The sequence below is a fragment of the Lipophrys pholis genome (assembly GCF_963383615.2).
Source record: "Lipophrys pholis genome assembly, chromosome: 9".
Classification (NCBI taxonomy): domain Eukaryota; kingdom Metazoa; phylum Chordata; class Actinopteri; order Blenniiformes; family Blenniidae; genus Lipophrys; species Lipophrys pholis.
Genome location: NC_137639.1, coordinates 10,111,740 through 10,135,402, shown reverse-complemented (window position 1 = coordinate 10,135,402; position 23,663 = coordinate 10,111,740). Strand labels below are relative to the sequence as shown.

Genomic DNA, 23,663 nt, shown 5'->3' with positions numbered 1-23,663 from the left:
CTCAAACAAAGAGTGAAACTACTATCGTTTGGACGGTCGAGACCTATCTGTGGTTTTCACATTTCTACCCATTAAAAAAGTCAAAAGCATTACAAGGTGTCCCGTTTTAAATCAGTTGAAATAAATGCATCTGAAATGTGGCTGATAGTGCTGATACCTTATCAAAATAAATGTCTAGTCAATGATTTAGTGATCTTATAAAGGATGTAGAAAGACTGTAGGGTTTTCCTGTCGGGTTCATCAGTGTTTTTCTCGATTCTCATCTTAACGTTTGAGTTCCCCTTTTGTTTGTCCGATACAGCAGAAAAAGATAATTCATATATCTTGACATTTGATGAACGATGCTGCACATAGTGGGGCCATCTTTACAGTTCCTTGCACTGTATGGTAACCTATCTGTTAGAAACATGTGTCCTGCGCAGCCAAACAGAAAACAGGATGGTGTTGACATTGAGACATATTGATCATCAGGTCAGAGCAGAGGTCGCCCGAGGCGGATTTGGAGGATTTGAACTGAGAGCAAAGCAGGGAAAGTGAGGGAGACAAATGATTGCCTGGCAGAAATTTGCCCCGGGCGGGACGCTCAACACTGGACGCTGACTGGTCTGCTTGCTTCTCTATTGATTTCAGACTGGGACGGGCTGTGGGCCAGTCAGAGCCTCTGGTACTGACTGTCTGGGTACTGATTGATCAATTAATTCATGTGAAGTCATCCTCGGTTTGAGTCAGACAGACAGAGAACACACGGCTGGGTCAGAACGCAGGTCGATTCACCTGCCACTTTTATTGAGGCTCCCACACGCGCACACAGCTCAGACTGGACGCGTGGGACACTGTGCTCATCACGATGGAGAATCAGCTCACACACATGGAGTTTATCCAGAAGCCTCATCAGAACTGTGCATTGCAATGACAAAATCAGGCCTCTAGAGGGAACTAGAGCACCATTACGTACGTTCTCAGAGACACCCTGCTATAGCTTTCTCAAGTCAGTCACAAAAAGCACAACGAGAGATCAAATTCAACATAGATCAAGGCAAGTCATGTCACATAAAGGGTGAATCACTTTATACATGACTATACATTCTGTGCTGCACTGATGATTACAGGAAGACGGCGTGTCTGTTCATGAGATGAAGGTTGATGGCTACGTTAAAGCACCTTTTTCAAACGCTGATGCTTTGTATCTTTACAATCACGAATGTAGGTCAGAAATCAAAACTATTGTAGCTTGCTAATCTTAGCGGATTATCGTCATTACTGCCTACTACAGTTTGATTTAAAGAACATGTGAAGGTTTCCCTGACATATTAGTGTGAAATAATGAGATAACAAACACAAATGATCCGAAAGTTAATTTCCTAACAATCATTCACACTGTTTGATGGACATGACCGTGTATGTGTTGTAACCATTTATTTCACAGTAATACTCCTGCACACAGCTTCCTTCAGCACGGCATCACTTCTTGTGACGGTATTGCACATCAGTAGTTATTCTGACTTCGCAGGGCTCGCTGTGGGAGTGTTAAAGCTTGCATGACTGCATGGCCATGCTGTCCTCCGGCCAGCGGTACGAGTCCACCGCGAACTCGTCATAGTCGGTGCCGTAGGCGAGGGAACGCACGTGCGCCTCTTTATCGGACGGCTCCGGGCGAAGTGTGGCCATATTGTGCTTGTAGGCGTGCTCCATGATCTGTGAGGCACAGCGGTCAGGAGAGGAAAGTTTCACCATGTGTCTTAATCCAACAGAATTGTGAGAAATCCATCATAAATCGAATCGTTGCTGGAATGCCTTTTCACTGCTTGGTACAGCGACTGATGCTGTTGCTTATGAATCAACTGTTAGCTTCAGCGGAGAAGTTCACTTACTATTTCACTAACCGGCTGTTTACTAGAAGAGCCAACACTGTTAAATTTTTTGAAGAAGTTCATCTTACTGTTACTTTTCTTAGTATGAAAAAAAACCTAAAAACTTGTGAGCTGCACTCTCTTTCTGATCTGCTGACAAAGCACTAGCATGAGCACTATCAAAGCTCTTGTCTCCACTCTGGAGTAGCTTTGCTACAATTTCATTGACATTTTGTTAAGTCTGGCCCAACTCAATCCTCCTGTCTCCTGAAAGATTCTGAAGTCTGCATCTGGATCCATGTGATTGATAAGATTTGACTAGTAATTCTAACTGTGGACTGAGAATAAACTGAACTCTCACCTTGGCTGCAAGTTTGAGTGAGACGTCCCTGATGGAGTTGAGAGGAGGATACAGTCTCCCCTCAGCCAGGTCCTTTTCTGTCACCAGATCAGCAAGAGCCTGGAAAACATCAAAATATGTATTTTGAAACATAAAAGAGCAGTGACAGTGACAGAGCTCGGTGCGTCTTCTTATTTGTCCATGTAAGATGCATCTTGCGTCAACGGACAAGTCCAGATTACCTGATTCAATTGTTTTGTTGTACAATGACATGTATGCTAGTTTCTCCATAATTTTACTCAAAATCATCAATTCTCTGATAGAAATGGTGCAAATGACATTAAAGGCTGACTTTACACTGCATGTGTCAGTGTGTTACCTCGGCTGAAGTGAGGAAGATTTCCTCTGTAATGTGTCGCAGGGAACAAGCGATCACACCCAAGCCCACACCAGGGAAGATGTAGGCGTTGTTCCCCTGCCCGGGGTAGAACTTCCTCCCGTCAGGCAGGGTGACGGGGTCGAACGGACTCCCGCTGGCAAAAATACCCCGTCCCTGCAACAGGGAGCGGTTTGATAAAGCAGAAATCTATACATGTTGACCATGTGAGAGTCTTATGAAGATGTGAGCACCTCTGTGAGAGTGTAACACTGCTCAGCGGTACACTCGGCTTTGCTGGTCGGGTTGCTGAGGGCGAAGATAATCGGGCGTTCATTGAAGGAAGCCATGTCCCTGATGATCTGCTCGGTGAAGGCTCCAGCAACAGCTGCCACGCCTGAGAAGAGGTAATGTTACTGTGCAACATATTTTATTCAACTACAATCTTTTAAGTTATTTACTTTTTTTTGAGGCTCCTGTCTACCATGTTTACCCCCTTTTGGGAGTCGCCACATCGGATGATCAGCCTCTATCTCCTCCTATACCAACCATGTTACCAACCATCTCAATGTCCTCCATCACTACATTCTTGAATACTCCTGTTCTTTCTCTTCAATAGAGCATTGCAATGATGCCCGTTGTCTTACCGATAATAGCAGTTGGTTTCAGTTCTTGCACCACATCCTCCAGTTTCTTCATTTGCGCGTGCTCGTGAGCGAATCTCTCCTTCTCATGAGTCAGATTGTCCCGACCCTAAAGGTCCGGGGGGGGCATAAACAAAGACAAACAATCAACCAGTGTAAACAGACAGTAAAACAATACCAGAGGTCTCATTGTGGTCATCTGCAGTGGTTAGATTACAATGAAGAACTGTATTTTGGCCTGCGAATGAACACAATATGTGTGTGTGTGTGTGTTTATTCAAAACACAACCTTGACAATAAGACCCTTGGAGTCCACCATCCAGATTTTTTTCAATGCCTGTTCTTTGGGTAGTCCCTCCTTCTCCATGGCCATGGTGATCAGCTCAGCTATCCCCATGGCGGCCTGGGGCAAGACGAAAAGTGAGCAATAACTTTGGAGCTGCTCCTCGAAAATTCTAAGTTTCTCATTTTAGTAAAGAGGAAACACTAGAAAACAGTTCAAAATGCTGAGTGCTTATGTGTATCGTCGCCATGCACGGTTCATGCTGCACCTACCTCTCCCGCCCCTTGGAAAACAACGGTGTGATCACACATTTTGCTTTTGGTGAGGCGAAGAGCAGCCAGGAGTCCAGCTACTGCCACTGCAGCAGTGCCTGAGGAACATGACAGATGCACATCAGCACTCATATACTGACATTCTCTGTAGGGTTTATATCACGAGTGCAAAGTAGGTCATATGATGGAGTGTTGACCCTGTAATAACAGATATTAATGTTTAAGTGCTGAACGAAGTCAGAGATGAAACTATAATTAATATCAGCAACTCTATTCATCTGGACCGTTGTTATTAAAACGGTTTGATACTTAATGTCTGGTGAAATGAATTAAAAGAGAATATTTATAGATTTGAATGATGAGTAAACACAAGAGAAGATTTTTTTTTTTATGTTGCACCAGACTAATGCGTGGGTGTAGATCTGCTGCTGAGCTTTTCATTAGTTTTGTTTGCACTGTGGGTGTTGTCTGTCACAGAGATCCCTGTAAATCTGTGTCTAAAAGCAGCTCTGCTATTCAACGCACAAACAAAAGACCAAGACAACTCGTTTCATTTTTTAAAAATGAAAACCTACTTGTTGATTTGAGGCTCATTAATATCAAGATGTACAATGGAAGAGTGCATTTAACTTCATATTTTGTTTTCAAAGTGATTACTAAATCCACCTGCTGTCGAGTATGTAATGCATGTGCGCATATGCACGGGGTTAAAGGTCAAAGGAGGCACCTACATTCCAGGAGCAGATGGCAATCTTCACAACAACAGGAAAACAACAGTGTTGTGGAAATCATATCATTTAGTCTGCATGCCACTGAGTTGTCTCTCCTGAAATATTAAGAGCCTCACCCAAATTATTGGTTTGGTTGATATCAAACATCCAGGAATGTTGAAGAACAAGTTGAATTGAAGAGTGGGTGATCGCGTGGATGTGTATATATATTTATAGATGGAAGCAGCGTGGCACGATCAGTCACAGGCAGGACACATAATGTTCTGTTCACATTGTCATTAACGATTGGAAAAGGATTGTAACATAACAAAATGTGGAAAATACTAAAGGGCAGCAGGGGATTCTACTGTCACTCAAACATATGTATTCCATCTGTGACTGATCGTACAAATCCACTTCCATCCATGACGCCTGATTTCAAACCGTTTGTACACCGAGATGGTCTCTGCCAATGTGTCAAGGAAGGCATGCGTACCTAAACTTCCTGACACCTGGCGCAAACAACTGCTCAACAAAAATGTGGAAAAAGTGATGCGCTGTGAACACTTCCCGGCTGCACTGTGCCACAGAGACCACATCGGACGGCAATGTTAACTGCTAAAAACGCTAAAGTTAGGACGTGCCAGCCCTCATGGACAAAGGAGTTTGCTTTGTGTGTTTCAGGAGAGCATGGGGGTTCCTCGCCAGGATAGTCTGCGGATAGTCTGGGGACTCGGTTCAGTTTGGTCCGGCTAAATACTTTCACACCTTCATTTGGTTTGGTTCACTTTTACACTGCACTTTTTGACAAGGTCATACAGTTACAACAGCTGCTCGTTTAAGGTGCTCCGGCCCCAAATAAACATTGACTTGTGTGTGTGTGTGTGTCACCTTGGATATCGTCGTTGAAAGTGCAGTACTGGTTTCTGTACTTGCTCAGCAGTCGGAAAGCGTTCACATTTGCAAAGTCCTCAAACTGAATGAGACATTCCATTCCATATCTGTGAAGCGATAAATAAAAAGGTTAATTAGTCAATGTGTTTAACAGATGCACAACTTTTATAAACATGATGTCAGTCCAGAGGAGGGTGCTCTCCCTCGGCACCTTCTGCACCACACAGCCTGAAAAGAGGAACATTGAGGCTTCTGAGAGCACAAAGTCTCAACAGGGAAAAGCAGGTTTTTGAAAAGTTCAGAGACCATTGTTTCAAACAACTAAACACAGCAACAGAACTTCGCTGCACCAATTGCTTTTAAAAGTGTGTATGATAAGCCAACACCTGTGTGCCCAACTTTACAACAGTGACTCAACAATGGGACTCAATGAGGGAGGTCAAACATCTAATAAAGAAGCAAAATCGCAAATTTGACGGGGAACGTACAAAGAGTCCACCTAGTAAAGCAGCAGTGTTGCAATTTTACAAGACGCTGCTGGGACCACCTATGGCGTGCAGCCACTGCAGCGACACAGGCATCCGCACCAATAAGCTCCTACAAAAACATCATACAACAAAAATAAGTCCGGAGTTATGAGTCTGTAAATTGGATTTAGCAGCGACAAAGAGGAATCCCCGAGTTTCCACGCCTTTCGGCAGATGGAACACTTTGTTTGGGAATTTACTGGATGTTTGCAGAGCTGCTGCTGCTCCGTCGCCAGATGAAAGGCAGCTTTCCTGCTTTTTGCAAAGAACAGACTTGTCTGTTGAAGGTGTGCAGGGAAAAATACTGGAGATTTTTTTACAATGGGCGCCACTGCAAGCTGCCTGCCTCAGTCAATCGGTTTTTTCAATATTAAGATCTAATTCGCAGCTAATCCCCAATAAAGATTAACGGCTTCACGACTCCTTTTAATGGTGCTGTTGTTCTGTCTGTCACACAAATAACTGAAATGTGTTGGCACTCGCAAAGGTTTAAAATAGCAGGTTCGATAACGGTTATAGTTGCTAATGTTGACCTCGGAGCATTCTTATATTTCATTGTGCAAGATTTCTTTGTAAACTTTTTATAGATTGTTTAATGGAGGTTACAAAATGTTTACGTGCCATCTCAGCAGGAAGTTTAGTGAAGGTTGCTCGCCTGCAAAGTTCTATAAACCCAATCAGGATAAAACAGTGAAAGGTCAAGAATTTAAGCTTTTTTCTGAATGGGTGGAATTCTAAGTAAGTAAATTTTACCCAACTCTTGAAATCATTGAGACAAATTGTAGATAGAAGATTAAAAACAAGATGCGGTGATTTGCAATGTCAAATTCTAGCCTCAAATCAACACAAATGCAAAACATCAGATGTTGAATATAATTTTTTTTTACTGTTTTATGAACATTTCCAGATAATTTGATGGTGGCAACAGGCTGGTTTTGGATTTGTAGAGTAATTATGATTAATGGATCACCTTTTTTAATTGATTTGCCTTTTTGAACAACAAATAATAACCATTCGTTTTAGTTTAGAAAACAACTGCCACATAAATACTTTTTTTTTTTTTAAATAAAGTCATTTATGAGAAGGGTTGGGATCTCTAAATGACAAACAACTGTTCCTCCTGAGGTGGTCTCATTCCACCCCACCTACTCATAAATGTAGATTCAGGAGATATTGCGATGTGTTACTCTGGAGAGGATTAGGTTCTCTTTGAAAAGTTCCTTAGACTTCTTTCACAAGACATGGCAGCCCTTTTTAACATACATGGATTCTCTGACAATCGTTGCAGAAAGTAATTGGATTATGAACAGGGTACTTTATAAACTGATAGTAATTTTAGCTGGGTAGAGCCAATCTAATAGATCCATCCATCCATCCATCCATCCATCCATCCATCCATCCATCCATCCATCCATCCATCCATAATCAGATTAGCATTTAATTTAATAATTTATATGTAATCCAGCTAGTGAGTCAATTCCAATAAATCTGTGATAAATGGCAGTGATTTCTGGCGTCATCGTGAAAATACACAGAGGCATCATGGGAATAAATAATTCATAGTTTGGAGAGCAGATTTTATTCATTTTGGAAACAAACTTTGAGATAGTTGACCTTAAACCTGATTGCAGAGCCCGTACGACCTCTGAATGCTCCAAATACAGGATACGACAGGTTTCACAGCACCTGTCTTATTCTTCTTTGTTGATGTTGGTGTGTGCAAAAGAGGAATTTCTGCTCCTTCATACACGTTTTCACCTGTTGGTGACCTCTAAGCTGATGACAACTCCACCACACTAATCCCTGCATTGGCTTCAGCCCTGCACAGCACTTTCAGGTAGTGTATTGTTTACATCCTCTGGCCTGATAGTAATTTACAAAACTTATTATTGCACCATTTTAGTTTGGGTCAACATTAGGCACAGATGCAATATGACTTTCTCAAAAGTTTTATTTCACAGCTCCAGACAATGGGAGGAAAAGGCGAGGTCTTCTGGCTGCTGTATTTAAAAGCTGCAGCGCTCCAGTTACAGGGAGTGAGCTGATGGATGAATTTGGGGGACAGGCCAAGCAAACGGAGCGAGTCGCCTCCAACACCTGCAGCCCTGTCAGCTCACTGAACAGCAGCGAGGGAACTTTCAAATCCTTCTTCATACACTCAGTTTTCACGAATTTAAGTATATAAATCCCATTTCACAAGTAAAAAAATCCTTGTCCGTGTTGCTCTTGTACACTACAACTGCGGACGCGAGGTGGGCAAGAAAACCACAGGATGAGTTCAGCTGTAACAAAATGTAATGCCCCGATGAGAGAGTGGCATCGCCGGGTCAGTGTTCATACTTCCCTCTGCCGCTGGACGACTCGGATGCCTCATGCAGAGCCTGACAGCGTGGCTGACTTCCTGCCAACGCTGCAGCACTGCCGAGGACAGAAATGTGTTTTCTATCAAGCAGTGAGCGGCACTAAAGCACCGAGGGTCTGTGTGAAGAGGAGGAATAATGAGGCCGAGAAGGGAGCTATAAACTTTTCATTGTGTTTGGGCTTGAGGAGACAGAGACAGGCGACGGGCGAGGGTAGGTGTGGGCTTCGCCCAATACGCCAGCACAGCGCCCTCTGGTACAGTCTGGTGCTACTTGTTCCTGCAGAGGTCACACCAGTTCACACAGAACCAAGCAGCCCAGAGATTTGGAAAGTTTAGTCATCTGAGAGATGAAACTCACATGCTGCTATTCTTTATCCTCACGATACAGTCAGACAGTCCTCGGAGGATCTTCAGAGAGACATACAACCTGCATGTGATCATAAACTGATCAGAAACTACGGTTATGATTGGTTGTAGCTACACAGAGAAGTGTTTTGACAATATATAAGCAACGTTTAGTCGTCTCCCTTTTGACAACCCTGTGAATGGAAGACCAAAATCTGCACTTCCCTGTTCAGCTAAAATCAAAAAAAGGCCATTGGGATAAGAAGTATTTGCTCGTGTGTCTTTCCTAAAATATCAAAGGTCGTAACCAGAGGAAGCCAAGGCACTCCCAACAGATGAAAAGCACACAGCATATTCCTGACTGTGCTGTGAAAATTGTGCCAGCAGAGGAGGAAGGTGCAGAAATTGCACTGGATCGTAATTGCAAAGAACAGAAAACAGATGTATGCCCTGGAAACCTATGAAACCTGTTTCTCAGGTCGTAATGGATTTACAAACATTTAATAGATCATTCTATAAAGTTTATAACTCACAATGTAGGTGATATTTAAATTGTATTAAACCAATAAAATCATGTCAAAGTATTGGACACCCAAACTGCTGGTAACAGTCCGTGCCTGATATACATATTTGTTTGCTTTCTAACCACAACTGTTTTTATTACTTATAAAGGACAACTGGAGATGAATGAATACGTCTATTCATCATCCATCATCCAGTAATTAACCCATTAAACCATCTATTTGCAAGACACACCTAAGAAGACTCACCAATTTTCAGAGAAATATAGTTAATTTCACTAATTTGTACAACACGACTGATGTGTTATATGTCCTAAATTTGAGTTGAATGTGAAGCAATACCACGAAACACAAAGTGAAAAGTAATTATGAATCATTGAGCGTCTGTAATTTTAAGTTCTGTACACCAGATAAGCAAAGCTATTCATAGTCACACATATAACAAATCATCCACATTTAACACCGCTTGTCCTCTGATACGTGTCTCCAGTAGGCTGCTAAAGGTCTTTCTAGATGACTGTGTGTAGTTTCCATTTAAAGGTACAGTGCGTAAAGCTTGATTAAAGCCATCTTAGTGCCTTAAGTGGCTGTCGTGAGTCTTCAGCATAGCTTTTGAATCTCTGTCAGTCTTGGTAGTTTGTTTTTTTAGCAAGTAATCATTTATGCTGCAGCAGGACGGGACCACGAATGAGATATAGCAGTACAGCAGATTGATGGATGGATGGATGGATTTACCAAGAGCTCCAGCCTATGTTATATTTTCAATTCAATGCACCATTTATGTTTTGGAACTGAGGATTGGATGGTGGATTTACAAGACTGGGCAGGGTTAGGGTTCGTGAGTTATCTCGCTAACTTCAGTACAAATGCCTATAGCAAAACACACAGAGTCTCATTTACCAAGCTCCTGCATCGTGCGTGCAAAAATGTATGCTTATCTGCAAGTTTGCACTCATTTTATACATGCAAACTTTCAGTCGATCAGGCCGATAGAAGCAAACAGAATGACTTGACTATTGTGTCCTTTGATGAGTTGAAAGCTCTGAATTTGCAAACGCAGCCCAGGGACAACACATTAGGAATTTCCATGGCCAACACATTAGGAATTACCATGGCGCCCGTTTCAGAAAATCACTTTTCAGATCCGATGTGAAGGCTCCGTATTACCGCTCACTTTGCCCGTAATCTGATTACTCCTCATTCACTTGCACAATATAGATTATCATATGAAAGCAGGTGTTTGGAGCAGTTTGACCGCTGGAGACTTCCACACACACAAAACAGCCAGACAAGGCTGCAGGCTAACCTTTCCTGTCAGAGAGCTGCTGAAGCCATCGGAGCCACTCGACCAGAACAACACAGGCCTTCTTTGTGCTGAGATCTATTATTTAGCTGTGATTTATGACTTTCTACAATAATAGTCCTACCAGAACAAAAGAATACACTGTCAAACTCTGTTTTCTTAGGAAGTCTCGACAAAGTTTCTTTGCACCTACTGCAAAGCCCAGCCAGAGACACTGAAAGCGAAAGCTTGTGACATTATTATAGAAGATTGATAGGAGTGGAAATACAGGGTGAGCCATGAGCCATCTGGGGAATCACTCCGGCTCTTGGTGTCTTTAGGAGCACAGATTGAGCGAGTGACCTGCCTCCTTTCGGGTAACTCAATCTGGTTTCATGCGAGGCTCGGTGAAGGCTGAATCTCCAGCTGAAAGGACGTAGGTGGATGGCATATACATATTTCCGGTGCTGAGGGGGAGACTTACAGGAGAGCTGATTCTTTTATAGCTGCAGTGGATTCATGAGGGCTGCAGAGAGCCAGCAAGCACCTCAGCACGAGAAGGTCACAGACAAGGGTGCTCTGTCCAAACACAGCTGTCCAACCTGTGTGCACACATGTGTGTTTGTGTACACACACACACACACACACACACACACACACACACACACACACACACACACACGCACGCACGCACACACACAGGCTGTCTGTTACCTCCGTCCCTGCGGGGGCTTTGTGGCCGAGTCCTTAATAAATTCCCAGCCCTCCCGCTCACTCTCCAGAGAGCCAGCATCTCTCAGCACACATTATTTCTCAAATCCCCGAGCCGTCATTAAAGAAAGACTCCTTCTGCATTCTTTCTCCTCGACTCTGTTGCTACTTTCATCCATTCATCCATCGACTGGTCTGTCTGACGCCTTCTTACTCCATAAGCTTAAAACAGTTCCTTTAGGTATTTCACACCATGCAGATGAGTTGGTATGACACCCTGAGACTTGAGGATTGGATTGAAACTTTTTGCATTAGATGAAAATGTGCTGAGTATTTGAAAATACTCAGATTACCCAAAGGTTTCTGTCAGAGGTCCAAATCAACACGTCAGACGGGTTGTGTACCTTCAATGGACTGTAAGGTATAACAGTCTGATACTTAGCCATGTCTAAGGAAGAGACATACCCTGTATGAATACCCCAAAAGAGGAGGTTAGAGTAATCGGATTACATGATTTACAAAACCTTGCAGAGGTAATTTAAAGGTGTTTTTTGTCCCTAACCTTGCAAGTGATACATCATCTGTTTCACAAACCGTTTCAAACAACCTGTTTCAGCATCTTCATCAACAAATCTCTCCTTTCCCTTGCCTTGTAAAGGAGCCACAGAGCATTAGGCGCTTGTAATTTGACTCCAGCACTACTGCATTGCTGGCTGGTGTGTCTGCAGTGGAAGAAGTCTGCGGAGAGCTGACGTCAACTTGTCCAAACTAAAAGTTTGCAGCAGTTTCAAGCTGGAGCCTAAACAAAGCAACACTAGCATGATTGATCCATTTAAAAAAAAGCACCAAAGGCACTTTGTTGGCATGTGTTTGAGTAACTAGTGGAAAGTATTTCGGGAGTTTGTTTGGTGAGCTTTAAACCTTTTCATAGATCAAATTTATTTGGTTTAACTTTAATAAATTGGCTCTGCTGGTTCAAATGAAATTAATCATGCAGGCAATCCTCTTCTTAGTCTTTTTCTCTGCTCTAGTCCAGGAATGCCACAGTGGATCATGTGATCTGCATGATAATCTTAGCATCATTTTTATGCTGGATGATCTTCCCTAATACAGCTTGAGTAGTTTTCTCGGAAATACCCACAGCAGTGACCCATAAACATACATTTAAAGCACAAAACTTTGAGTTACAAGCTTCCTTCCTTATTTTTTAGGTCACCACTATCCTAGATTCATCATACAAGCAATGAAAGTCAATAAATAATTCCACTTTGCATGTCAACGTCCATCCCTGCAGTGTGACGGTGTAATTGGAAGTGTGTGGCTGAATGTAAAAGCACATTTAGAATGCTGAAGTTGTCAAATTTGATACCATAACGTCTCGGATTTTATGTTTTTTATTTTAATTTAGGGTTCGGCTACGTCGTAAAGAGAGTTTGAATGAAGGATACAAAGAGTAAGGTAGGTCTAAAATTTGTATTAACTTTCACAAAACAATTATAGGACAATCATATGAAATTTCCTTCCAGGTTCAAACTAGTTATTTCATATGTTCAGTCTTTGAAAGCACATCTTGAGACATTCTGGTTTACATTCCGGCATCGGGGCTCAAACCTTTAAGGTTGCGCTTAAGGAGGAGAGAAAACAGCTCAACGTTTCAAACCCACAGACGAGTCTCACTTGATTCCTCTAAAAGTGCTTTGGGTGTGTGCAGGAGCCAGGAGATTACGAGATCTTTACTGCCTGAAGACAAAAGCAGAGTTGGTTGTTCACCCAGAGCTGGATGCTTTTCTGGAGATGGGAGTCTGGCCTCAAATCAAACGCCCGGGTTGCATCACTAACCATTCGCCTTCAGCTAAAAAGTATTTTTGAACGGTGTCCTTAAACATCCCTGCTGGCTTCTGCTTATTGATGATGAGTCAATTTGGAGTATTTTAGTTGGTGAGTTTCTTCGAAAACTGAACATGAATATTACTTAAAGGACTGCAGAGCTGTAATCATTCATTGAATCTCTGAGCCCATAATTATTCATTTTCCGCCAATCTGGCTCCTTTGGGGAAAAAAAAGCAGTGCTGTTCCCTGTAGTTGGGAAGCTACCCGGTTATTAGAGTCGTAGCTTCCTGTTGCCAGCTGGAGTGGCCCCAGAACCAGACTTCTGCCTTTGGACGGTGATCTCTCTCGGTGAGGATGAGGCCTAACCAGTCCTACGTGTCACTTTGTGACATACAGAGACACACGTGTCGGCATGTGTGCAGAGCAAATGTATCTGAAGTCTCGATGAATGTCAATACTTCAACAAACACAGCGAGATCCAGGTCCAGGAAGAAGCATTATGCCGTAGCCGAGAATGGAACTTTTCACAAATGCCCCCGTCTCCATGTAGATGGGGAAAACCCTGCTACCCCACATGTGCACCACGGCCGTAGTAATGAGTTCTTCTGCGCACACTCGAGTAGATGGACAATAACAACAATGGTGGCCTCTGGAATGTCATGACTCCCAGTCCATATTCTCCTGGGACTTGGTAGTTTTATAGTTGACAGTCACCCATAAAAACAATCCAACTTGGTCGTCTGTCCGTAATAATGTCCGCGTACTCCCATTGTTCGGTTTAAAGCGTATTGTTCTCTGTGCGCATGTGTGTGTGGTCTCATTATAATAACAATCAACACCACGCACTAGTTGCTCAAACTAAAAACGACATCGTTTTCAGCATTTCTGCTGTTTCTGTGCAAACTGACATCGTTTCCAAACTTTGCCATGTGCAAGCTCAACATTCCTTGAACAAAGGCGCTATGTGTTTTCACTTGAAACGCTGCTGTGTAAACAGTAGAAGTAGAAGAAACCATACCTAACCGCTTACAGAGTTTAGCATGGCGACATGACAAAACACAGTCTCATCAGGCAGCCTCTCCAAGTGGCCATGATTTGACCAGATAATTTCTCTCCACTGGGTTACTACTGTAAACACACTATTCCACAAAGCCCCTTCATCTCTATTTCAGCTTCATGAGAAATTCACATTATAATGCGGAACCATTATTCATTCACTCTCCAAATAGCTGTTGAGCTACGTCACTCGGCGTCTGCTGAAGGAAACCACTGAGAGGAACTCAGCAGCACTACGATTTTGCCCAAGCTTTCTAATCAGCTAATTGCTGCCGCTCAGACAGACAGCAGAGTTTTAATTCACATTTCTTCCCATACCAAAATAAGAAGTTCAACAAAGTTCAGTTTCTGTTCTGCCAAGACCCGAGAAGAAGTCGCTGCAAACTGCTAACAAAATCAAGCAAGTCTGCATCACATCCCATGCTCGAATTATGCATTTTCTTTAATTGAATATGATGGGACCGAATGCTTTCTCTCCACTGGAATGCTGGGGTAAACACAGTTTCCCCACAAACCCGAGGTTTCCAAGATTGCCATTTACTTGTTGTGTAATAATTCCCAAACATTCAGTAAAATGCACATTCAGATGTCCAAACATCATGACAACCACAAACAAGAATGGACTCTCAGAACGCCGACTGATATTTCATTTAGTCTCCAAATAGCTGCTTAGCAAACCTCTGAAGAAAACCACTGAGATGGAGTTATACCACGGCTTGTCTGATAACTTTTCAATAATCCAAATGTTGCCGTTCGGGCCGTCAGCATCGTTTACATTCATATTTCTTTGCTACCAAAACTTCAAAGGAATTCAACAATGTTGAAACTGAATCAGTGGTGACTTGAGTTCCAGACCTCCGAAATGTGGCTCCGTCACTCCTAAACATATTTCTTTTAAGAGCGCCATGTGCTGTCTGGACCGAAATGACAATAGCAGGCTGCATGAAAGGAAGTGGACAAATGATAAATCGAAGGCCGGCTCGATTGTACCTGTCTGAAACGGCCTTCATAAATTCATCCAGCAGGTCGTCGTAGGCCTGGCCTCGCACTCGTTTATGCCTCAGCCCGATGTACAGAGGGTCCTTCAGGAGCGCCTGCAAAACACATGGGAGCAGAGATTGGAGCAGAAGGTGAGCATGAAGCGTTGAACCAACTGGAATGATCCAAAATGAAGCTTTTCATTCATGTGAGAGGTTACCAAAATTCTGCCTTAATATATAATAATACACAGAAAGAATTATCTCAGGTGGACATGTGTGTTTATGTGTAAATGCATGTAGTTTGGCTTGTTGGGCCATTATTTATTTAGTTATCTTACTTTGTTTCCTTTTCTTTGCTTTGCTCTGTTATGTTTGTGTTAGTTTATCTTTCTTTTGTTATGTTCCCAAATGTCTGAAATAAACTAAAAAAACACAAAAAACAAAAAAAAACTTTTAAATATATAGAATCATTGAAAGATAAATGCGCATCTGTCTATTTAAATATGTATGTGTGAATATATACTGTAGGGATGCTGAAGGTATGAATATCACTTTTTTATTGTTAGGAATGTAATTCTATTCCACAGCTACTATCTATGTTGTTTATCAATCAATGTTATAATAGTATGATTTGTGATTGTTATTATTATGTTATTATAATGAGATAATTACTTTTTAATTTATACCACATTAACCTCCAGCAAGCCTAATTACTATAATTTTGTACCATACACCCTACCAAAATATGTCCAGTCCAACAACAACAAAAAATGCAGTGAGTATTATAAAAAAAAGTCCTTGAAAAATCACAAGGTACCAAACCTTTTTATTTTTTTCACATAGTTGTATAATAAAAATAAATAAATAAACAAATGTTTAAAATCTGTGTCTGCCTACACTATGCAAATAAAAGCCTTTTCAATTATGTGAATAAATGCAGAATATTTCTATGGTAGGTCAGCTAAAAGCATATGAACGAATAGTATATCGTACATTTATTCCACATAATGCATTCACCACCATTTATTCAGCTGACCCCAAAGCATAAAAAGAAGATGTGTAAAAGTGTCTTTTTGTCTGAATTTAATTGAATTTAATTGAGTTCTTAGCCGCAGCCCTGACCCAATAATATTTTCTTACATTTATCTTTCACCACCAGTCACTAATTTCTTGGCATCCGGCTACACAGAACTAAATAAAACTAGACGAATCGCGAAAAAGTTTTTCCGTCTTCCTTTTTAAAATGACTTCATTGACATTTTTCAGGAAGTTCAGCTGTCCTTGTCCTCAGTTTTACCTTCCCTCAATAAATGTTAATGCATTATTCATCACTTCTCAGCAACAACAAAAACACAAAGAGACAAAGAAAAGAAGCAACTGCTTATTGCATGAAAACATTTCATGGGAAAACCATTAAATCAAAAGTACAGAGGACACACATGTAGAAAATGTAAAACCCGACATGGTACATGCGCATGCACATACATGAACACGCACACCTGCTTTAATGTGAGCCATGGGTTGTCCTGCAGCGCTGAGAAACTCTCGTGTCATTTCACACCAACCCACAGACTTAGAGAACTGCAGATAAATCAATGTGCTCGTGATTTCTTTTTATACCAAGCCCTGGATAATAACGGTGATCATCATGATCATTGCACAATCTCATCTTCTATTACTTCATCACTATCAGCTGTAATTAAGGAATGAGTCGATGGTAATTCAGATGTATGACCACAACCTTAAAACGTGTCAGGACATGGGGAAACAAGGCGTTTTTTCAAATTTACATCAGCTAACAGTGCTTCAAAGGCAAACTTCAGCGTGAGGAGATGAAGGGGCCACCTTTAACCTCTGCACCACTGCATTTTGAAGGATGAGAGGAATAAGGCACCAAAGCGAGAAAACGAGGAGCAGAAGTAAAAGAGAAACCGCGCATGTGACAGAGAGCTGTAGAACCCAAAAAAAAAGAAAAAGAGGGGAAAGAGAATGAGACTGTGATGTATTAGATGTGGCAGCCATAGATTACTCACAGATTTTGCTTTGAGGAATATAGTATATTATCTGACCCTGGCATGGTGCACCTGCCACACGCAACATACACAGCCGTAGCATACAACGACCATTACAGTGCTGGGTATGGCTAAATGTGTTTTCTCTATAAATATTTCGGAGAATTTTGATCCCTGAGCGTTTGGAGCTGATCCACAGCGTTGCCGTGCCTCGCTGGGGCTGACGAAGCTAACGTCTGGCGATGGATAATTAGAGAGTGCCACTGTGAGGGCGGCTTGGAGAAGCGGAGAAGCTCCAAGAACAGCTCAAAAAGCTTATTTAAGGCAATATTTATTTGAAGTTGACAAGTCATTTCCTGGCAAGGCTTTAATGGATGGTAATAAGCAGGAGGTGACCAAGTTCAACTGTAACCAAAACAAGCAAAACATTACTGAGCAGTGTGTGATCTCTCAGGAGAGCCGGCTGATACCGGCGGAAGATTCTGGACGTAAAGTCAGAAAATGTTGCAACAGCTTGCAAGGAGAAAGATCAGAGATGGTCCAGAAACACGACATGCACCACTGAAAATGTTTCATTTTATATGTATTTTCAAATATATAAAAACCCTGATTTGATCATTTCTTGGGCCCTGGTGAGAGTTTCCAGTGTGACACAAAGCAGTATAAAGGACTGGCAGGCTGTCTGTCTTCAAATATTACACGCTGCTGATCCACACAGTTTCAGTTCCTCACTGCTAGACCACTTGTTATCAGTGGAGATTTATCATTTATGATGTCTCTGTGCTGCCTTTCACTCTTTCACTACAGCCCTTCTCTCTACATATTTGGTGCTGCATGTATTTCCATTCCTTCTTGGTCTCGTTGTGTCCTGCCTCTCCATGGTCTACACACACTCACACCATATTAGTGTTGTGTTCTTAAGCATATAGTATAGTTAGGTTTGGTCATTTTGTACATATTGTATTTAAAAAGGACAACAAAATGATCACTTGGGTCTTTGAGATACAAAATATAATCTTGGCTCGGGCGTTAAAAAACAGGAAAAAGGAAGAAAGTTAGATCAAATATGTTCTGTACATATAGTTTCCTAGTCATATGCATGTGCACATGCATATGACTAGGATATATTGTTGCTTTTACTTGCCTCTTGTGATTGTGACTTAACTACTTTTATGTATAAATATGTGTTAATATGTGTCTGTTGTGTGTTTGAGTCAAACCTTGACTCATATTTTCTTCAACAACTTTAGATATCAACTGCTGTAGTGTTAAAACTGAATTTAAATAAAGGTTTTTCCAGTATATGCTTTATATTTGGTTTGTTCAGTATGTAATATATGGAAGGTGTTACAGTTCAGCACCCTGACTCTTTCACAGCAGAGACATGCTGCTGTAAAACATGCAGAATGTGGTTTTGATTCTCCGAAACACAAGTTTTGTAACACAACTTCATCCAAAAACATGCCTGTATTGTTGAGTAATAAGAAACTTCTGAAGGCTCCCTTTTAGATGTTGCTATTCAATCTGTGCACCTTAAAAATCTGAATGGCAGCTTTACTTTTTAGTAGGAAGCACATCATTTATTTTTTTCAAATATTTAGACGACAAAACATTTCTCTACTCACTTAGGTGACTTGGACCCAGAGAAAAGCGCAGCATCGCCACAGCTGTTTATATCTGGTTTCTTCTTTTGCATGCTTGTTTTGTACTGCATTGCTGAATGAGGGTTTGGAGAGCAGAGCCATCCAACTCGTTCAACCATCTTTAAGCACAGACATCTACTATCTGTTTTTTTTAATGCTTTCTCCATGTTAGGGTGCTCAAACATATCTCGGCTTACCATGGGTGCATGCAGGAAACTCCTTGGACGGGAGACCTGGCCATCCCAGGACAGACACGGAAAAAGAAACACTCATAATCACAACTTTATGCAACTGAGAGTCATCAATTAATCTTGAATGCAACTTTTTGGATGGTCGGAGGAAGCTGGAGAAAATCTTACATGTACAGAGTCAGTCCTGGGACATTCCTGCGAACCGCTACACCAGCGTGCAGCTCATATACACATTCAGCTCTGCATTTTTGGAAAAGCCTATGTGGCTTATAAAGCTTATAAAATGTGTACAACTGTTACACTTTTTGCCCATTTTACTTTCACAGTTGGGAGAAACTTCTGGGACGCTGGTACCACTCCACTAACATCTATATAGTTTGAAGATATTTCACAAGCTTTTCGTAGGCATACACAACCCTTTCAGTCTTTTGTTGCTTTGTTGTACTATTTTCGAAATTCATCTCCTAAAATTGAAAATGTGAGTTCATCATTTACACTGAATATAGTTAACGTTTAAATGGTTTGCACGTAATGGTATTCTTGAATATGTTAAACAGTGCTTAATCTTTGTATAATTTTTTTTTTAAACTGTAACTGTGCATGAGAAGGAGAAAAATGAGTCCAGTGTGATTTTCAAATGGCCTGACCTGACACCCTGAACTGTTGACAGGAGCCGTCTTTCTGTCCCAGATTATCCACTGTTCTGAGGCTGAGCTGTTCTTTGTGTCGTCCAGCTTTTCTCCTCTCACGAGGGATTAGTCCTCGTGTATGGCTTCACAGTCCCTGCTCGCCACAGACGCAGAGATATGTTTGCAACTTTTTCCAAACGGGAGACTTTTGGACAGCAGGACTATAATATAAAACTATATTCGACTTCTTGGTGTAATACTGGGCGGTAACATTGAGAACTTTTGCTTTGTGGATAAAAATGCACTTTTGAAGACGGCAGGCAAGAGGTCACTGATCGAGGCACGAGTCACCAGGTGTGAGAGAACCTGTTGATAGCCCACCCACGACACACACAAACATTGTCAACGCTGACATCACGCTCTGATTTCAGCAGGAGCTCGAGTGAGCAGAGGTTACACCGGGGGACGTCAGCTACAGGGATACACACATGAACATAATCCAGGATGATAAGAGCAAAAACTCCGCAAAAACCCCCCCAAAATCCAAAACATGCAGTGTTTTGCAGGATGTGTGCATGTTTCTACACTTCTCCCCATACAGATATGATTATGAGAGAAAGAGAGGGAGGGAGAGAGGGAGAGAGGGAGAGAGAGAGAGAGAGGTTTTATTGCTGGTTCTCACATGAGATTACACGGTTACCACTTTCTTGGGTGGAAAAAAAAAACAAACGCCACCCTACAGAGTCTGCTCACGATCTGATAAAAAAAGACCAAAGGAATATTTCACATTTCTGGAGATATTCCCATTTACTTTCTCCATGTGAAAGGTGGGATAAGGTCATGTGTGTATGGTTAATACAGTACAATGTAACTTCTGTTCTGGGAGTGCTAAACTAACTAACTGTTTACTTAAGAGCAATCGTACCATAGCGAGAGGAATCCATTTTCATACCTGGGTCTTGGTAAGTGAACAAGCAGATGTCTGAAAACTGTTGATTTAAAGAAGAAAAGAAAACAAAGGTAGGCTTGGTGGAGGGGCCCGGACTATTTGAATGCCTGCCCACCTTTCTCTACACCCACTCCCACTCAAGGACAAATATAATCCCATAATAACAGTCATTTTAATAATTAGCCGGAGCTACTACTACCTCATATCCTCCGACCCCCATCTGCTCCCATCATGCCTTTCAGAAGCACGGAGTGAAGTGGGTTACCGGGGGCAGCGGGCGGGACGGCGTTCCAGATGAAGCTGGTCCAGCAGAACCACACACACACACACACACACACACACACACACACACACACACACACACACACACACACACACACACACACACACACACACACACACACACACACACACACACACACACAGCACATCCATTTATCCCATTACATCGCATTTAGCCTGTCATCTCTTTAGAATAAAAGAAAAATGGAAAAATCCGCCACAGCCAGGCTTACTGCAGTATGACTTCCTTTAAGGGTATTTACAATTTGCATGTGCAGCAATGTACGTGTGTGTGTGTGTGTGGGGGGGGGGGGGGGGGGGGGGGGGGGGGTGTGAGACACTGCAGCAGAGTTTGTGTATAGTAATGGTTGCCTGTAATTTCACATGATTATAGACATGGTTTTGGAAAATGAGCGTATTGGCTTTCTTTGCAAGATTTAGGAATGCTGTTAGAATCCTCCTGTAAAATATTGAACCAACAGTTTGAAAAACAGCGAGTCAACTTGTCACAGCGGTCAGAAAGTGCCATGGGGAGATGCAATGATTGGAGCGACAACCAAACAAAAAGGGTTTGGGATTTTTTGGTCTTTCATAAAATTCTGAAACCATTTTTTTCTTGGGAGTCCTCAAAGCTGCATTTTAAAGTTAATAATAAAAAACAACATTTTGATCAAGCCAAAAAACACCCTAATAAATAAATAAATAAATAAATAAATAAATAAATAAATAAATAAATAAATAAATAAATAAATAAATAAATAAATAAGAATGAATCCAGAATTAATCACCAATATTCAAAACATGAATGTTACTTAGGGCCACACAGTGGCAGTGGGGTACTGTTTAGCACTCAAAGCAAGAATGCGATAGATTCCAGTCTAGACTGGGTCTTTAAATGTGGAGTTTGCATGCTCTGCCAATGCAATGTGCAGGTACTTAGATTTCCTCCCTTCCACAATCCAAAAACATGCATTTGAGGGCGATCAGTGATTTTCAATTGCTCCAGCATGCACGTGTATGTGCGTGTGTTGGGATAGGCTCCAGAACCCCCACAACCATGAAATGGATAAGGCAGTATAGTGTAGTCGGATGGATAGATGATTGAATTGCTACTTAGGAGCTGCACAATTAAGTAGCGGTTTGCACTCTAGCCTCATATGGTGAAGAGTTTGCATGTTTTCCCTGTGTGTAAGTAAGTACTTTTTCTTTTTTCTGGGTAGTCCAGTTTCCCCTCTCAGTTCAGAAACCTGCATTTGAGGTCAAAAGTTGATTCTACATTGTAGGTGTGTGTGTGTGTGTGTGTGTGTGTGTGTGTGTGTGTGTGTGTGTGTGTGTGTGTGTGTGTGTGTGTGTGTGTGTGTGTGTGTGTGTGTGTGTGTGTGTGTGTGTGTGTGTGTGTGTGTGTGTGTGTGTGGGTGTCGTTGTGACACACCATGACCTTCATTTAGATAAAACACTGTAGGAGATGATTGTCACATGGTTATTGCACTAATCCCAACCAAAGTCAAACTGACACCGTCGATCAGATTCCGTCAAACAGCCGACTGAGGAGAATCAACATAGGACACTTTTCGAGGTGCTGTGTGGCACATTGCTTGTTTTTAGTGTGTCCACTAAACCGAGACATCAACAATCCAAAATCTGTAAATACTTGCAACTGTTGTCCTTGACATTATTCCATAGTGAGTGAGACGCTACTGCCTGAATCTCATCAGTGAGCCAATTAGTCTTTTTTTTTTTTTTTTTTCATCTGATCCAGCTGAGAAAATATTGAAGGCTGGAGGAAACAGTCAGCGAGCTGCAAGATTCAAAGGCCTACGTGTAGTGGAAGGGGAACTAATGGAGTAACAAAGACTGGATTGTTTTTCAGATCAGCAGTAAAGATAGACGAGTTCAAAACGTCACTGGATTTGATGTTAAACTTCATCCTGATTTCATACTCTCTCAATTTACAAAGGGGTAAAATGAGGCTATGGATAAATTTGTGTGCTGATCTGCAAACGAGGTGATGAATACGGATCAATTCCGATGCATTAGAACCACTCGTAACCAATAAACGTTTCTCTCATTTGTTCAAACAGAAATGCAAAACTATGCCGGGCTTGTGAATTGTTAGGTGGTATAACTGTTTCAAGTCCAATAACATGTCATCTCGCTACTCATGATGCTTTCAAACCGGTCCGGTTTGGACAGAATCCGTCTGTTTTCACTCGTCATGCTAAGTTTAATGATTCGTGGTTCCAGTTCTGCACTTAACACACAAACATTGGAAACACGTTTCCAATCTTCTCGTCTCACTGTTGGGAAGAAGAAGCCTTTTTCACATCTGAACAACTTGAAGTTAAAGTTAAATCTAGGGTTTGTGCTACTGCGGGCAAGACAATCTGATCGCCCATAAATCAAGTTGGTCTCCTTTTACTTTAGCAGGAAGACACCAAGCAGGGATTAAGTGAAAAGTGGATCAAAGAGCTTGTAAAAGTTGTGTTGTGATCCCCATAAATGTGTAAAAGTGCTGCTGTGGACCCAAGAATCTGCAGACGGCATTACCGCCCCAAAATCCACCTTATTTAAAGAGGAAACCCAGTGTGGAAACTCTGAATGCTTGGATATACCAGTGCAGGAAGCGGTCAAAAGGTAGAGCTACACTCACTCAGCTTATGAAGATAAAGCGCTGAGATAAAAAGAAACGGTTTTGCTTAATGCGCTTCCAATGGCAAGAAAAGGACTTAATGCTGCCATGTCACATCCGTTGGGTTTTTCTGGGAAAATGGGATTTTCTCTGTCGTTGTAATGTACGGGAACTCAGAGTTGAGGCGAAGACTTTAATGAACTCATCGTTTGCATCGACCTTGAAGTTTGTCTTGTTCTTGGTCCCTGTCCAGTCTTCCATCATCTTCCTACGACCTAATTTTTCACATTCAATTTAACTTGCAGGCTCATCACATGACACATCACTCATCCTTAATCTGCCTGA

The 23,663-nt window shown here is 41.8% G+C and overlaps 1 protein-coding gene across 1 annotated transcript in view; it reads right to left on the bottom strand.

Annotated features, from left to right (window-relative positions):
- Positions 1 to 747: 747 nt before the first annotated feature.
- The window catches only part of me1 (malic enzyme 1, NADP(+)-dependent, cytosolic), a 98,621-nt gene continuing 75,705 nt past the window's right edge, over positions 748 to 23,663 (bottom strand). The window contains exons 6-14 of the mRNA XM_080471652.1: positions 14,994 to 15,097; positions 5,367 to 5,476; positions 3,766 to 3,863; positions 3,500 to 3,613; positions 3,214 to 3,319; positions 2,821 to 2,963; positions 2,570 to 2,743; positions 2,212 to 2,310; positions 748 to 1,695 (exon numbers count right to left, since the gene is read on the bottom strand). Coding sequence (XP_080327778.1) covers positions 1,528 to 1,695; positions 2,212 to 2,310; positions 2,570 to 2,743; positions 2,821 to 2,963; positions 3,214 to 3,319; positions 3,500 to 3,613; positions 3,766 to 3,863; positions 5,367 to 5,476; positions 14,994 to 15,097 — 1,116 coding nt within the window. The 3' untranslated portion in view covers positions 748 to 1,527. The remainder of the gene's footprint in view (positions 1,696 to 2,211; positions 2,311 to 2,569; positions 2,744 to 2,820; positions 2,964 to 3,213; positions 3,320 to 3,499; positions 3,614 to 3,765; positions 3,864 to 5,366; positions 5,477 to 14,993; positions 15,098 to 23,663) is intronic.